The sequence below is a fragment of the Pholis gunnellus genome (assembly GCF_910591455.1).
Source record: "Pholis gunnellus genome assembly, chromosome: 4".
Classification (NCBI taxonomy): domain Eukaryota; kingdom Metazoa; phylum Chordata; class Actinopteri; order Perciformes; family Pholidae; genus Pholis; species Pholis gunnellus.
The window spans coordinates 11,927,597-11,945,617 of NC_136530.1; the positions used below are offsets into that span (position 1 = coordinate 11,927,597).

Consider the following 18,021-nt stretch of genomic DNA (forward strand, 5'->3'; position numbering starts at 1 on the left):
CGAGTGGAGGGAAGAAAGAGAAAGTAGTCAGAGAGAAGTGAGCCACAACAGGGGGATAGATTGAGAGAAAGAGATGGGGAATTAAATCCATAGTTTCACAGGGATGATGAGAAAGAGATTGAAAACAACTAAGAAATAAAGTGAGTGCGTGCAAGGAAGATGGATTAAGCTTGTGCATCTGTGTATGCTGATCCAGTGCTACCGCCCACATTCGTACGCTTCACTCTCACTGTGTGTGTTTTTTACGGCAGTAAATTTGCATGTTCATTTGCCTGATTCACTCTGTTTGCTCTCGACCCTCCCTCCAACCTACAATCATCCCCTCTCTCATTTTACATTTCCAGGATTTCAAAGGGTGAAGTGAAACATATAGAGCTAAAAGGCAAACGAGAGCACTGCCTGTGTACCAGGGAGGATCATATAGTCACACAATGGCTGTTTCTCCCCCAACTCGTCCTTCTGGTTTTTTTTCCATCGAATTTTCTTTTTTCTCTCTCTTGGCCGAGCCTATAAGGCAAACCGCCAGCATGGTCTTAGAAGCTTTCAGAGGTTGTTTGCTTTAAAAAATACCTTTCGCTCTTTCATCCGTCTTTGGCTCGCTCTCATCCTTTATCATCCATATAGCACGGGTTTTGTCAGTTTGGCACACAGAAACAGTTGCTTTGAGCGTAGGGCATAGCACTATATTTCATTGGTTTGTTTTGTTTCCTCTATAGTTTTGTGTGTGCGTGTTTGTGTATTTTCTGTGACTGTGCAAGTGTCTGGATTTTGCTGCACCGTCATGAATATTGCAGTGCTCCTCTATTAGCCAATGTACTACACACGCACGCATGCACACACGCACACATAAACATAGTGTGCAGAGACAAATGAGCATAGCAGGCACCTACATGCACACACACACACACACACACACACACGCACGCATGCGCGCGCGCGCCCGCACACACACACAGACACAGACAGAGAGGGAGCAGCCGGTTGAGGTCGGGGTCATTCGGTGCTTTTGCTTTGGCCCATTGACTCCGGATTGGTGCTCCACTTTGGGCACAATACAGAGCTCTAATGCACAAATGCACACAATTACACCAGCACATGGACACACGTACACACATTCATACACACACGAAAGCACAGGCCTGGTAGTGCTAAACAATGGCGATGCATCGAGAAGAGAAGTGTAACTGCTGCACATGCACTCCCGAATGATCCACTGTGTACACCACTGAGTCAGACCGCACATCTGTGTGTCCGTGTTTCTCTCTTTCTGCTCTCCGGCTCTCGTTCTTTCTCTCTTGTCTCTGTCTCCCCTTTACCTCCCCCCTTTGACTCCGCCTGTCAGTGTTTCACCGCGTTGTTATTTTCAGCAAGGTCAGCTGAAAATGACAAGCCAACACACCAAACACACGAGCCAGTCATAATAATAAACACCAGGCGGCGGAGGCGTATAATTTCCACCACAGCGGCTTACCTACCTGCGTGGCTGTCGGTAAAAGGTCTCAAATCACACACTGTCATGGTACGAGTCAGCGGAAGTCCCACAGCTAATATGCACTGACACGGCTTGTGAGATGAAAACACAAGTATGTGCCCTTATTTGCGCAAGAGACAAATGTGGCTCATTGCATCTGATTACAAAGAGAGCTCTCCGCAAAAGCAGATGGAATTCATGATTTGTTTGAAAGCACCTCCACTATCGGCACAGAGAGAAAATCGGAAACTGACAGGCGAGAAAGGGAAAAGATTGTTTGGCTGTGAGCTGGATAGATCCCTGCGCTGCTGCCTGTACATGATATTCGCTCCCTGAACCACTCCCAGAGAGACAGAGAAGTGGCTCACAGTGAACCATTTTGCCCATATTTCCCCTAGGCAGGAACTCTCTTGGAAGTCATGTTTTCTCACCGGTGTAATAGGCACATACACATGTCAGGGACACTCACTCAAAGCATGAGGGGGTGAGATTCAATGGGAATTTCCAGCTTTAGGAGCAAGTCGTCTCTACAGGGCTAGACTCACAAGGGGTCTCTGAGTTCGAAGGTATTTGCGTTTGTCACCGCTGGTGCTCCTGAATGCAGCAGTCACGGCAGCTCCCAAGTCCTTTTTCCAAAATAAATACAAAGAAAAAAGAGGGGGATGAAGTCAGAGAAAACCTCAGAGATGTAGGTAGAATAGCAAAGTGAGCTGAGAGACCTCTTCAGGTTCATCGCATGAAACTGAGGCAAAAACATTGGAACATCTCACGCTTCCTCGCACGAACAGGGACGGTTCAAGTTCACTTTCTGGCAGCGCCGTTTCATCATCTTTTACTATCTTGTAGAACAGCACAGCGGTTGAGATAATAAGGGTGGCTACGTACTGTGCCTTGAGCACCAGGTAGTAAAAGACTCAACATTTATAGTGTTCCTTCACTGCTATCACAAAGCCGTCGTCTGCCAGTATCAAAATAAGAGGGTGAAAAGGGGAGAGGAGAGAAGGGTTTTGCAGGAGAGTATCCTGTCCACCATTTTGTGTGTACTGTCAACATGATGTGTATGTGTATGTGTGTGTGTGTGTGTTTCTCTGTGTGTGCCAGGAGACAGGCACAAAAGTAAGGTAAACTTGAAGTGCATATGTGCTCAAGTATTGGCAGAAAGTGAATCCAATTGAAGTGTTTCGACCTCTGTTCCGCTCAAAAGCTCCTCTTTTGTGACACCTAACTTTATAACCCCCCCTCTTCACTGAAGCCTTCTGTTGGGTTGTATATCTTAGGGAGTTTTACAACCTGTTACTCGCTGTACGTGGGGGTGTTATCAAGTGTGTGTGTGTTGCGGTGCCCTGTGGGAAGCGGAACCGTTTCTCAGCGAGCCTCGCTGTTGTTTCCTTTCCCCTGCATGAAAGCGAACGTCTAATTGAAACTAATTAGCCAGACATGGAGCCGCAGTAAAATGTCACACAATACCTCACAGATCACCCACCTAGATCCTTGCCTTACTGTCTGTTGGTCTTCCTGTCACACACAGACGTACAGTACTTCTTTGTCTAATTGAATCTAATATCGCTTTAAGCCCGCGCTTTCTGTCATTCATTCATTCACCCAGTTATCTGAGAACAACTTCGGTCAAAGCCTCTTATCTCTTCCGCGGCTCATTTTACAAGTTTTATGACATTGTTGTAAAACTATTGAAAATTCTATTGATCTCCTCTGTCACCCTGTTCCTCTTTGTCTGACCTGGTTGTTTTCTTTCTGCTTCTTTTCACAGAGACGCTGATGGACACGAAGTGGGCCACGACAGAATTAGCCTGGACTGCACACCCTGAGACAGGGGTGAGTTCACTGTGCAGTGTGTGTGTGTATGTGTGTGTGTGTGGTTGCATGCCTTTGTGTGTTCATGTAGAGTAAGACTGATTTATTAATGGAGAAACAGATAGAGAAAAGAGAGTTGTGTGGGCAACATAACCGCTGCTTTAGATTTATAATTGAAATTCACATATATGTTCAGGCGTAGACAATAACTTCAACCCTATACTTATTCAAGGGGTACATTTAGTGTTGAGTGTGTTTGTGTGTGCTTGTGCTTCTACATACAGTGTGTCTGCATGCCTCTCTGAAGTTAAACAGTCCTACACACCTTCATTGACAAATCACTCAACAGGATATGTTTTGGGATTCAACAGGATGCGCTTTTTAGCAAGCAGAACAAGATACACTGCAATCCAATTTCACTGACCCGCCCAGTCACAGATGTTCCCTTCCCCTTGCCCCAGTGCACTGATAACATGAAAAACGCCATTTCCCTCATGAACTATCCCTTTAAACACTAAAGTATTTCTTGCCGTTGACCCATTGCACGCCCCGCCATCCAAATCTACCACACACAATGTGCCAGTGACAGCCCCATCTTGCTTTCCCATGTGGTCTCCACAATGGCCTAAAGAGGAGTCTTGACCCTTCCTCTGCTATACTTCAAAGACCGCCAGCGCTCCTCCCCTTGCCTTTGTGTGGCCCTCTGACTTGGCCCTTGTGTTTTAAAAGGTGGGGCCCCATTTTTTACATTTTGTTTTTACCCTGCAATTGCAGGAACATTCCACCCCAGCTGTTCAAAGTCGACCACCCTCCTTACTTTCCCCTTCTTTTACTTCCAAGTAACTGAGCGCTAATGAAGCCAGACACACTAGCATCCTCAGCTGCAACAATCAGTAGGACAAACGCCCTAACAGCCTTTCGTGCCCTCCTTCTCCATCGTCCCTCTCCCTTCCCATGCATCCATCTTCCTTTGCCTTCCTCTGCCCCCCTCCTCCTCGTTAAGATACAATGCAGTAGTGATGCTCCCACCAGACCCATGCAGAACGCCTCCCATTTCGTTTCCAAGCAAACACGCAACAGATGCTCCTTTTCAATAGATATACATACAGTGGAGAGCCTAATGCGCTCCAGATTTCCCATTATCAACCAAACGACTGGAGAAGAGTTTCTCCCGTGCCTTTTTTCGTAGCAGAATGTCCCACAGATGGTGATTGTTCCTGAGTTGTCTTTCCACCCTGCGTTCCCTCCTTTTATTTTTCTCTTACAAATAAAATCGATCCCGCCTGCTATATTTTTCTGTCTTTATGCACAATATGTTGTGCATATGTTTATTTGTATGCTTTTGGGCTCTTGCAATGGGAGCATCGCGGCCTGTTTTTGCAACGTATGACGAGTGCTGAGGAGGAACCGATACAGTGGCTGAGAAAGACAAACAAAACAAAACACTGCAAGAGCTGGAAGGGAGGGGGAGAACAGTGAGACTAAAATCCACAGAGATGTCCAAGCAGAGATAAGAAGAAAAAAAAATACATTTCTAAGAAAAAAATCTTAGAAAAAGACTCACTCACATAGACTACTCACACTCTCCCAGGCATGCTGTCCAGTCAAGTCACAGCATCTCTGTGTTTTTCACAGTGTTGCACAACACATACACATAAAGCATCAGACATAAAGATACACAGAGGAAACATAAACTGCATCTAATTGTGACAGTGCGGGTTTGTGAATGTGTGTCTGTAAGAGCACATCTAATTATTAATACGTGCAAGGCACTGCCATCACATGTGTGTGTGTGTGTGTGTGTGTGTGTGTGTGTGTACACGTTTTCTTTCCCCTCTGTGTCTGCACTTTGGTTAGTGGATTTCTCTATCTCACTGTCTTCATCTGTCTATAGTAATAGCCTGCAGAATCTGTTGTATCATGCATGTCTATGTGTGTTTCAGTGTCTGTGCACGTAGACGCCTATCTCGAGCTGCCCTCATGTTGGTGCTTGCATTTCCAATTTTCCCTATATCTCTCTGTATTGTGTGTGTGTGTGTGTGTGTTTGTCCATATACTGTATCATTTATCCTCCAAAACAGATGGGTCATGGAGGGGGTATTCCCCTATGTAGCAAGGCTTCCCGCAGACTTGGAATGACAACCACAGAGTTCTCCATAATTAAACTGATAACAATATACCAAGTTAGTTAGCTTGTGGAGATAATAACTATTGTCACTGCTGCCTGCTTCACAGATGTCCAGCACGCTAAAACATGTTATGAACAAGCTAAAATGTCTTCAAAATTAGCCTCAGAGAGCTTATTCATACTAACAACAAGTGCACAAAAGCTTGTGGGCGCTACAACATTTCAGCTAATGCCTAAAATTAATGCGACTAGTTGCTGTCAAGGTTAGTTAAAGTTAATGTTTACTATGAATTAATTTAAGGTTGTTAAATAGCATAGGTCGTCCATGAAGATGTCTTAAATTCCTGCAGCACAATATGCGTCTACTTTCTCCATCCATATCCATAGTTTGTTCCAAAGAGCCATAGTTATGCCAAAATGTTGCCATATATATTTTTAAGGCGGGCCTTTGGACCGCCAAGCAGTGCATCACAGAGGTATTGTTCATCATCATCTTAAAGTAAAATTGAAAGCTTTGATTGGAAAGGACAACGAGAAAATTAAGTGAAATCGCAAAACGATTAATCTTGTTGGAAGTCGATGCCAAGAAACTTGACCCTTTTTCGAATGACCTACTTAATTCATTCATGCTTTGTAAGCAGGCGCTCAGAGTGTTTGGCCACTGGTGCGTGTCTCTGGGGATGACCTCTCTAAACACACACATACACAAACAGACGCACAACTTTACGTACATACCCTCAAACAAACACACAGAGCAAGTAAACACTCAGGCAGACAGACTCACACTAGCACATTTAAACAAACATGCACCAAGTCAAACACACACCCACAAACACTTGGCTGTAACGCTCTTTTGCAGTGGGTGATTTATTACACTAAACTAAATACCCATTGACACTTCATGCTTTTAGCCATCCCATTGACCTGGCCGGTGATTATTGATTCCATCTAGTCGCTTCCTTTTCGTTCTCGCCGAGCCATCGTTTTAATGCAACGGCCGAGCTGCACCCATTCTCCCTCTCCCTCTTATGGCCTCCAGGGTCCTGGAAGAATAGATTTGTCTCCACCACATCCATATCACAGCCTCAATTAAGATGCTCAGATAGTAAGAACTGGCTCTGGAGAACAAATTGGTGCCTTCAATCAAGTGCTCCGAGGAAAACTTCGGTCCTGAGAGTGCAACCATAGACACTTAATTTGTTATAGATGTGTTTTGGCATTTAAGAGTCAAGTATTGTAATATTTCAGGGTGGCTGAGTGGTGTGACCACCCTGTAATCAGTAGGTTGCAGGTTCAATCTCATGGATTTAGGTAGCAAGTCCAATGACAGCCAAGTAAAATAGTACAGACTTTTAGCTGAAACTGCACTCGAGCTTTTATTAATTTGTCTAGTTTTATTTAGTTAAATGTAATCTCCCTCCTCATTGTTTTTTAAATGCTTTAATGCATTGCTATACCTAATGCAAAACACTTATTTTAAAGGTGCTTCGTATGCAAATAACCTTACCAGGCCTTAATAATAAATGCACTCTGTTTGTCTGATAGGAAAGGAGAGCAGATCCCTCAGCACACACGCACAAAGATATATTATACACACAGGAATCGCTATTTGAAGTGAAATGATTTAATCTTGGTGTCCTCATTCGAGATTGAAAAATGTGTCTAACAGTAAAGCTTTTAAGTCTAGTTTGCTTGCGCTTATGTAATGAAGCTGGTAATCAAAGTTTAGAAAATGTAATCCCATTTTATCCTGAGTAATTCACCCCCTGGGTACTGTAGCAGCATTGAAAGATGTAGAGGAGTGTAAAAAACGAAAATCATGAAGGTTAACCGGCGTCTTCATTAGAGGACGTTGCGATCATTGCTCTGTAATTGAAGCGTAATTGGTTGTGAAGCAGTGTGACTGCTACTTCCAAACAGATATGAGGTAAACATGCTGCGGTGGCTCTGTGGTGAGGGGGTGACAGGTTGCTGTAATTGAGATGAATTTGCAGTCCTCGTCCCTGGCTCCACTAACCAGAGATGAAAAGTGTAGCATGGCAAAGGCAAGGGAATGTTATTGAAAATGCCCCAAAAAGCAGAAAGAACTGTCTGAATATCCATCCAAGATATCAATACACTTTTATAGCCTCTGATCTGTTTATGTTTCTCCACTCTCTTTTCAGTGGGAAGAGGTGAGTGGGTACGATGATGCCATGAACCCCATACGGACGTACCAAGTCTGCAATGTACGTGAGCTCAACCAGAATAACTGGCTGCGCAGTGACTTCATCCCACGAAAAGATGTGCTGCGTGTATATGTGGAGATGAAATTCACAGTGCGCGATTGCAACAGCATTCCCAACATCCCAGGGTCCTGCAAAGAGACCTTCAACCTCTTCTACTACGAGTCTGACTCAGACTCAGCCACAGCCACAAGCCCTTTCTGGATGGAGAACCCTTATGTGAAGGTGGATACCATTGCCCCAGATGAGAGCTTTTCCATGCTTGAGACTGGGCGGGTAAACACAAAGGTTCGAAGTTTCGGGCCATTGTCCAAAGCCGGGTTCTACTTGGCGTTTCAGGATCTTGGCGCTTGCATGTCACTCATCTCAGTGAGGGTCTTTTACAAAAAATGCTCCACCACCATTGCCAACTTTGCAGTTTTCCCAGAGACAGCAACTGGGGCCGAGGCAACCTCTTTGGTCATTGCGCCGGGAACTTGTGTCCCCAACGCTCTGGAGGTGTCCGTGCCATTGAAGCTCTATTGCAACGGAGATGGCGAGTGGATGGTTCCTGTAGGAGCCTGCACTTGCTCGTCTGGCTTCGAACCAGCCATGAAGGATACTCAATGTCAAGGTGAGTGTTTTCACAACAGGTATTTTGAGTCAGTCGAGGATTTTAATTCTCAGTGTTTGTCACGGTGGATTAATCTAGAGGTTAGAGAGACAGACGTCAACAGGGTACACAAGGTCCAAGCCCTATGTCAACTGCTACCCAAAGCCACTCAATGAAACGTTACAAATTTACAGAGCAGTGTGCTATTTTTTTGTTGTTGCATATTTCACTGTCTTTCCTTCCTGCAAGATGGTGGTTGGGGGGGGCGGGGGGGATTTCCCTATAGCGATCAATAATGTATCACATTATTACTGCTGAGAAAAGTTCATTTGCATTTTAGGCCCATAGTATCTGATGGTTGCATGCATGGTGAATTACAATGAGTGAGTAGTAAGGGGTCAAAGTCTTGCTGAAGGACGCTTCATGTGCACCAAAGGATGTTGTGGACACACACTGATTGTTGGAGAGATTGAAGCGGTATTGTTTTGGCTACAGGTCACAGCCTCTATCACTAGATTGTCCAGCTGCCACATTATTATGAGCCATTTATTTGCCTTGTATTCTTTGACACATTAATCCAATGATGACAAGGTCAAATAATACACACTAGATGTACACACTAGATGACACCGTCAGCACTCCTCTGACCTCAGTTTTGCTTGGCAGCTGGTTGTTAAATAAATGGAAATGCAGGGGGAGGCTGTCTGTTTCTGAGAGGCCCTATGATGGTTTCAGTTCTGATGGAAAACATGACGGGTTCGCAGAGGTTGAGAGCAAGGTGAATTTAAACAGCAAGGTCTCGACTAAAATGCAGTGCAGGTGACAGCATGGAAAAGCATGAGGGATAAATGGAAAATGTGTGTGTGTTGAGGGGTATGGGGCGTACAATTAGGCTTAGGGTGCGCAGGTCAAATGGAGAAAGCAGAATGAGAAAGAGAGAGAGAGAGCGGGGAGCTGGTAGGGTTATTCATCAGCGGGGTTGAATGCGAGGTGTCTGCACATGTACAGTTTGTCTGGTTTGCCTGCCTGGGTTCAGAGGGCTCATTTTTCTCCTTAAAAGCAGTGAGAGATGAGACTGAGAAGACCTTTAAGTTAAGTACCAATACTGGTGATCATCCAGAGAGTGGGTGGATACTTTACACTGGCAGCTTCTGGCAGACCCTAAATATGTGTACTCACCTTTAGAAGGAGAGTGCGTATGTGTGAGAGAGAGCGTAGTAAATCTAAAGCATGGTGTATGTGGTTAAAAACTAATTTGTTTGCTCCTGGCAGCTCAAGGTTAAAGCCCTGGCGACTGGGTCCTGATAAAACATACTCTAATCAAGCTTCAGTGGAAACCACAAGGGATAAATCTACCTCTCTTCTCCTTTCACCTCTCCTCAGGTCCACTCTCCTCTCCAAACCCATTTCTCATCATGCTTTGACCATGACTCTTCTTTTCTCTGCTTTTCTGTCCTCATGCCAACATGCAGCTTTCTCCACCTTTCTCTGTACTAGCATTTTCTCTCTTTTTCTCGTTCCTTCTCAATCTGAAGGCCGTTGCTCTCATTAATACGCCACAAGAGTTACAGTAACGATGTCTGCATTAATATTAATGGATGAGCCTTTTTTTTTTGCCTTTCCACTTGTTTGCTGCACATTCTGCACCCCCAATATTCTTTACTTTTCTCGTCATGCTCCATACTTTCCAATTTCAGCATATATTCTAATCAGTTCCTTAAGCTCAATGTTCTGCATGAACATAGAGCTTAGGATAATACACAGGGGAGTGTGGAAGGGGGGGGGGGGCTGCAGAATTAGCATTATCTATGCCTCCACCTCTTCCACCTCTCCTTCCCTTTTGCTCTTGCCCCTTGTCTCTCTTTCTTCCTCATTCTTTAGCCGTTTTTTGAAGGGGAAAATTGATGAAAGGAAGAAGATGACCCCTTTAATCACTGGAAGTTATTTGTCAGCACTTTTTCAGCCCTTCCTCGAAAAAAAAGAATCTCCTTTTTAATGGGATTGCTACATCAAAATCTTCAGGCCAACTCCCCAAACTCTCTTCCCTTGGGAGTTGAAAAATTGCTGGTAGTTTACTTTGGGTGAACTTAAATGAACTTGCATGATACGAAATCAAAGAAGTTGTTCCCCCACCTGGTAAAACTCAAGGTTGTTTCTTATCTGTTTATCAAGCAGTATTTCCTGTTAGCCAGTGGTGTGAAAGACTCTGATTAATGGTGGAAGAACAAATACACTCAGTGCTAATGTACACGGTGCAGTCAACTGGTGGTTTTGTGCTAATATTGAACTTAGAAAAAAAAGAAAAGAAACAGCAGTAGCAGGAAGTAGTCTGCTGTAGATTTGACCTCCAACCTTTGTTGTTTTCAACAAGGGAGCGTAAAACAAACGCAGGAGCTATAGTGATGATTATCATTCAGAGGGACAAACATCGCAGTGTGTCCTTGACATTGACGAGCTAGCGCACTAGTGGGTCAGCTAATCAACTGGCCCCTGTAAACTTTGCCTGTCTTACCTGCTCTCGTCTCTCTTTATTAAGCGCTGCGGCAAACTCATTCATCTTTTAACGAGACAGTTTATCAAAGATATGGGGCCTGCCAAAGTCGCCGCTGTCTGTGTTTCCCTCCACGTCTGCAACTTATCACCAGAGTTATAAACTTCCAAACAGCGGCTATAAATGGAGAAAGGGCATGCACAAAGGCCAGCGGTGTTTTTATCAGATTAACTAGGCTTTACTAATCGAGAACCAGTTAAGGTAAGTATGGTGAAGTTAATTTTGTGAAGGTCTGTGAAGGGAGATTATAAAGACAGAAGGATTCAGACAAAAGTATCTTATCCTGAGTAAATTGAAGTGAATTGAGACCTAAATGGTGTGTGTGAACAGAGATGCATCTTTGTACAGTTGAGGCCAGACTCATGTTTGTGTACACTGCAGCGTATGCCTCTTTGATTCTCTGTGTGCATGTGTATATGTATTTCATAACTGACTGAATTCAAATGAAAGCACCATGCCAGCACGTTGGCTCTGAGTGTTGTGTATGTAATTTCGGATGACAGTCTCATCGTGTGAGCATGGGTTTAAGCAAACAGCTACATGCTGCTCAAAACACCCTCTCCACTCTTTTCCCTCTACAGTTTGCCATACATGCACTCTCTATCAGGGGAAAAGGGACCATGTGGGCTTGAGGGGGAAAAAAAAACAAATCATGTCCATGTGCACACATGTACATAAACAAACACATGGTAAACACATCAAATCAGCGATTGTAGTCATTTTTACCAGTGAGCTGGAACAGTGTCACCATGGAATGTTCCACTAGTGTTGTGGATGCTTGTATACTAAAACTAAGGATGTGTGAAAGTAAAATTGATTATTTGGGCCTACTACCGCTTTGGAAAATATGACCCACACAAATGTAATATAAGTGTTGCCTTAAATTGTTATATGCAATCCTCACTATTACTTATTTAAAGTTTTCCTTTTTTCTTTTCTTCTTTACATCAGCTTGCAGCCCTGGCACCTTCAAGTCCAAACAAGGAGACAGCTTCTGCTTGCCCTGTCCAGCCAACAGCCGTGCCAGCTCAGGAGCATCCAGTGTTTGCTCCTGTAGAAACGGCTACTACCGCTCAGACACCGATTCTCCCGACTCCCCCTGTACCAGTAAGTAAAGACCGCTTTGACCGGATAGCAACCACAAGTTTCAAAGTCATACTGATGAAGTTAAATGTTAAAATTCTTTGTAAAACAAGACAGAAATAGATTTATATTTTTTAATTCATACAGTAATCAAATGTATTGTTAGCCATAAAACTAAATTATTGACTGTGTCGTAAATATTCTCCCAGACTTCCTTCTCTGAATAGTGCTCTCATTGGCTGATAAAAGCCATCAGGAGTAGGTTCCCACCAGGCCACACGGATGGCAAACAAGTCTGCTTGCTTTCCCAACGTTATCCTAAACGTTATCATCCAACTCCTCCCCCGTCTGCCTCTCAGTGTAGTCTGTTCACGATGCTGCCATCCTGTTACAGACAGACAGTGGAGGATTTTTTCTTGTAGCAGTGCCTTCGTTAATAGCAACCACGTAGGAGCTAATTCATTCGCTGGTGAGGAAAGAAGAAGATCCTTTTTTCTGTTGCTGGGGTGGGGGGGCTGATTCTCCCACAGTGCAGTGAGAGATAAGGCTCCAGTAATTGGATAAGAATTGCCAAAGCTCTGCCAATAGTTTGACTCGCTCGTTCCCCCCAGCACTTTACACACAGACACACACTGGAAATGAGCATGCAATTTAAATTTGAACTGCTGTCCCTTTTTTTGGAGAACTGCTGGAAGAGACTCTTGTTATGTGGAAGAAAAAAATGTTGTAGTTAATGCATGAAAAATGTACTAATACCACAGCACAAGGACAATTCTTGGGTCTTGAATTGTGTTGAAAGCAGCTATGGAATAATGAATGTATGTGTATAATGATATGTAAACTGTGTTTTTTGCTGTATGAATCTCTGTCTATTGTCAGTATGTCTCTGTACTGTCACCAAGACAAATTCTGTAACACCTATTGTGCATGGAGATTAAATTCACTCCGATTCCAAACCTATTTTCCTCATCTTAACCACGCTTTACTTCTCTTTTGCAGCTGTTCCTTCTTCACCACGCAATGTCATCTCCAGCGTGAACGAAACCTCACTTGTGCTGGAATGGAGCGACCCACGTGACTTGGGTGGCCGTGAAGACATCTTCTACAACGTCATCTGTAAGAAGTGCCTGCCTGAGCGGGGAATGTGCTCGCGGTGTGACGACAACGTCGACATCTCGCCGCGACACCTGGGCCTGACCCAGCGCCGTGTGACTGTCCGTAATCTACAAGCTCACACGCAGTACAGCTTTGAGATCCAGGCGGTCAACGGTGTTTCCAACAAAAGCCCCTACACGCCTCAGTTCTCTACAGTGAACATCACCACAAATCAGGCCGGTAGGTGCAGCTGCAGCCTAAAAAAAGATGCAAGACAATGTCAGAGAATATGTTCTGCGCTTCAGAAGTAGAGATCAATTTATTGTATGCATGTAGGAGTGTGTTACATATTTCCATTTGAACAGGGATTGAGAAGGACGACATTCTTCTGAATGAGCTTAGAAAGAGACCTTTTTCACACGCCCACAGCATGCTCTGTACTAACACCACTGCAAATAGCAATAGCGAGGCAGTCTGCATTCAAAGTGTTGAACCCTCAGTATTCTAGCTGCCCACTGCTTCCAACCCACCACTCCTCCAGCCCACAGCAACAACAGTAACTAGGCCAAAGTTGCAATCAGTGCTTGGATGAAAAAATTATATTTACAGAAGACTGAAATACAGCTGATATATATATGATACATATATGTATATATATATATACATACAAAACACTAGGGTAGTAATGATACGCTATTGCTTGTGTTACTTATATTAAATTTCAGATGTACAATCTAAATTAAATTTCAGGGTTAATGATCTGGCATTAAAAAAGGTAGATAGGTATGTAGGTTAGTGAGAAGGTAGGTAGATTATTTTTGCACATTTCAGTTGGTTCAATTTACCTTAAATAACCTCAGTGCTGTTGAGCTTACTCTACACTTAAGTTTGTGTGGGTTGGTCTCTTTGTTGAGGTTCTCCCAGGGCTCTTAAGTTGTGCCTTGGATGTGTTTAGTCGTTTTGTTAAATGTACTATTCCTGCAGGTTTAGACAACACCAAGGATTATCCCTTGCTCCTTCCCCCATCATCTCTCGCCTGTCTCCATTGCGTTTTCCTCCGTTTTCAGGGAGGCCTTCTGTTTGGAGGTCTAAGACCCAAAGGCCCTACAGGACCCCGCATGAGGGCCTCATTGTTTTACAAGGGGTTCGGCACTGTCCTGACAGGGACCAATGTCCATCCGGGGTTGCTTGGGGTCAGTTGGGTGCAAAAAAAAGAAGTGATGGTATAGGAGGGGGCAAGAGAGCATCAACTGTGATCAGATTATCCCCCGGTGTAGTCCCAAGACCATCCCTGCATGTGCATTCACCTTTTAAGAAGCAAAATAAATACTAGGGCGGCGATAAGCCCCAGGGGCCACCTCCATGGTTACTCCGACGTCTTCTCCCGGAGGAGGGCCCCTAATCCCCTGGCTAGAGAAACCAGGGGATCTGCCGAGGAAGCATTGTCTTCTGGGGGAGAAAGGGAGACGTAGTGGGCCTTGGTGGATAGTATGGGGGAGGAAAGAGGCAGGGAAGGTTTAGGGCGCAAAGAGAGAGAGAGAGAGAGAGTCTGGCCACAAACACAGGCAGCCGAGGGAGAAAGGAAATGCAAGGGGGAGGATGAAATAACTAAAAATTAAGGATTAAATAGCTTGAAGTAAGGGAGAGGGACTAAGACTGAGTGGAGATGGAGGTCTGCATTAGTGAAAAGGAAGATGAAAAGTGAAGAGCTGAAGAGGACAGGGAAAATTAAAGAAGGTGATTGTGTAGGAAATAGTGACGTGAAGAATGTTATTTTTTTTAATAGAAGCTACAACTCAAGTTTGACAGCTGAAGTTATGAAACAAAAACTGAGTAGTTGGTAGACAGGAGGGAGTGTATCAGACATACAAAACAAGCCTGAACCTGGAAAAGAGGAAAGAGAGACAGAGAGGCAGACAACACTTGGCCATTAATAGGCACATGTGAACAAAGCATGAGACGCTCAGGTGGGTGGAGTGCCAATGTGTTTTATGCTCCGTTGTGAGTGTGAGTCCACCAATGCATGCATGTCTATTTATGGGCAAATTATATAAATGATGTCTAAATAAGTAAATAATTCATAGGATTAAACTACCAATGGAGGAAAGCATGACTGGCCCCAAAAAAACTTCCTCAATAGTTTGGAGCAAAAGTGCAGCAGTAGATTGGCATTAATGGAGTTGAATGCAAAAGTGAAAAGTCTGCATCTGTATGTGTGCTTGCCCCTGAGCATGCCTACAGTTGGTGTATGGTAAAGGGAACTACATGTACCAGAGACTTATCCATCAGTTTTTCAGTTTGATTCTCTTGTCACAGGAGATTTAGACATCCCCTCTCCCTCCCCGCGGACTCGGAGAGAGAATTTGAGCAATAGTGGGGAATGGTTCTGCATACTAACTATCGGCCAAAGCTTTTCACAAAGCCCACAGCCTAAGACTTTGTATGTGGGCTTCTGTGGACATACAAAGGGCATAGAATTTGAAAAAAATCATTTCATAGAAAATGATAACTAAAGCGGATTTCCCTTTATTTGTCTTGCCCTTTGTAGCTCCCTCTGCAGTGCCCACAGTTCACCTGATGGCGGCCACAGCGAGCACCATGAGCCTGTCCTGGCTGCCTCCAGAGAAACCCAACGGAATCATTCTGGATTATGAGATTAAGTACCATGAGAAGGTAAGCAGCAATGTAAATCAATGCCTCTAATTCAATCCAATTTCATTGACTTGCATGGTCTCTGTTTCATCTGTTTCTGTTAATGTGGAAAACAATGCCTCTGCTGATAAACACATGGTTGCAATGAGGCAAGTCACCATTTCCAATATTAGCTTGTGTGAGTCACATACTTATATCCCTCTTCCTATCACTCTCTCCCTCCTTCCATTTTTCTATTTCTCTCCTCCCAATCCTTTTCTGTACTTCTATTATGCTCTGCCCTTTTCTGAAACTCTAATTCCGTCTCTCCCTCTTGCCCTCCCTCTTATCCCGCATCCTCTCTCAATCCACGCATTACAAAAGTGCTGGATTTTCCAGGGGCCAAGAGAGTTGTGTCTGGATGCCTCGGAGAAAGAACAAAGGCACTCAGTGTATATCTGCTCTGTTTGTTGTCATATCTTCCTCCCATTGAATTAACACACTGGCTACAATATGTCTCTCTCCCTCTTGCTCTCGCTCTTATCTCCGCATTTCTTTCATCGGCCTGTGTGGTTAGATTGGTGTGTGAGGGAGGGTAGAGCATCAGAGAAGGGAGAACACAGGGGGCCACTATTTGGCATTGTTTTGATTACAATTGCTTCTCTTTGCCTCTGCAGGATCAGGGAGAGGCCATTGCTCATACCATGACTGCACAACGGAGCAACGCCCGCATTGAAGGTCTCAAGGCTGGTACACCCTATGTGGTACAGGTCCGTGCCCGAACAGTGGCCGGCTACGGTCGTTACAGCAGCCCAGCCGACTTCAGCACCAACTTGCAAAGTATGTTACTCCCATACCTACTTCATTACCCAGGGATATATTGGAAGATTTGTGGCTTAGTAGCAATACCTCTATAATAGTGCTGTGCAGACGTTTATGAACATAATGGAGGCTCAAAGGCTTATAGACCTAGAAGCTACTATGCCTATTCGTGCAAAAAGACTGAAATCCTTGTAGAGAATTTGACTTATGATTTGGTGAAAATCTACTCCGGGCAATCAGTCAAGGCATCACTTTTACTCTGTATCATAGTCATCATTAAGCAGACACAGAAAAGTAACTAAATAATCTATCTTGCAGTCTTCATAAATGCATTTATTAGTCTCAGGTTGCTCTCCATTGTGCTTAATAAAGCCTGAAGAACACAGGGGCATGGCTACTTATGTAAGCATATAAATCTGAAGTGGGAATGCCGTGAGAGGTGTAAAAGCTTACAGTTAGACTTACGGCAGAACACACAGTCATCAGCGATACAAATGGATTTCCGGCTGTGTGGTGAATGTTTGTGAGGAGTCCTCCAAGTAACCACTTTTTCTCTTTGACCCCTAAAGCCGACCCTCCAAAGTCATGGCAGGAGCAGCTGCCACTCATCGTGGGATCAGCCACCGCCGCCTTTGTCTTCATCATTGCAGTTGTGGTCATCGCTATCGTCTGCCTCAGGTCAGAATATACCTAACTCTATCAGCCTCTCAAAAAGTCAAAACCCGTAAAAAGAGGAGCATGTGTGCCAAAACATGTCTACGCATGACTCATTTACTGCACAATATGTCCAGCGAGGATTTACAGAAACATTTGTGGAAAATATTTTCCCTTCAAGTTGAACAAAAAACAGAGATAGCTACAAATGTCAACTTTGTTTGCATGTCCTCCAAACCACCACAGCAGAGTCTCAGCGGATTGCTGTGCCACCTGTGAGGCCACTGAATGTCAGATTAGCCTTTTGCATTTGTGAATAGTAAACAGCTTTGGCCAAAATGCTACTTTGCTCACTGGACACAGCATGGTGGAGCAGCTGTGGGGCCTGATAGGTCTGTCCTCATGGCCCGGCACTCAGAATCCACTGTGCGTTTGCCCGACCACAAAGAACCCAGATGTGGCCCTGTCTGCTGGGCCCAATTGACTGGGAAGATGCGAGCGGCTGCTCACACCTTTCAAAAAGCCTGACACTGCATCAGCTGGGTCTAACCACACTTGTGTATTCTTATACCACTCATTTGTCAAGCAGCAAATGCAGTGCATGTGTGTATATACGTGTGAAAGGTTGGCACCCACCACTGACTTGCGCCCACTGGGTTCCCTCCACAAGCCAGTTCAGGCAGCGGCTGACAAGCGTGGGCATCGGTCACGCTAGACTGAATAATAATCTCCCTTGCTACCCCACCTCTCCCTCTCGCTTCTTCGCTCTCTTCTATTTTCACACCGCTACATTGTGTCTCTCTCAGGGTCTTGGCTTAGCTGCTGCTCTGACTGCCACAGAAGAAAAAGAAGAAAATAGTAGTAATACAAATCACAGAGCTTTGGCATATTCCGGAACCGAATTAGAATTTGAAATAAGATGCAAATCACCATCGGGTATTATTGCCCTGGTTACTC

The 18,021-nt window shown here is 44.4% G+C and overlaps 1 protein-coding gene across 4 annotated transcripts in view; it reads left to right on the forward strand.

Moving 5' to 3' along the window:
• The window catches only part of ephb3b (eph receptor B3b), a 57,883-nt gene that overhangs the window by 26,737 nt on the left and 13,125 nt on the right, over positions 1 to 18,021 (forward strand). For all 4 annotated transcript variants that reach the window (XM_079157373.1, XM_079157375.1, XM_079157374.1 and 1 more), the window contains exons 2-8: positions 3,240 to 3,304; positions 7,577 to 8,249; positions 11,731 to 11,886; positions 12,862 to 13,197; positions 15,506 to 15,630; positions 16,266 to 16,428; positions 16,980 to 17,088. In XM_079157373.1, the coding sequence (XP_079013499.1) occupies positions 3,240 to 3,304; positions 7,577 to 8,249; positions 11,731 to 11,886; positions 12,862 to 13,197; positions 15,506 to 15,630; positions 16,266 to 16,428; positions 16,980 to 17,088 (1,627 nt within the window). The remainder of the gene's footprint in view (positions 1 to 3,239; positions 3,305 to 7,576; positions 8,250 to 11,730; positions 11,887 to 12,861; positions 13,198 to 15,505; positions 15,631 to 16,265; positions 16,429 to 16,979; positions 17,089 to 18,021) is intronic.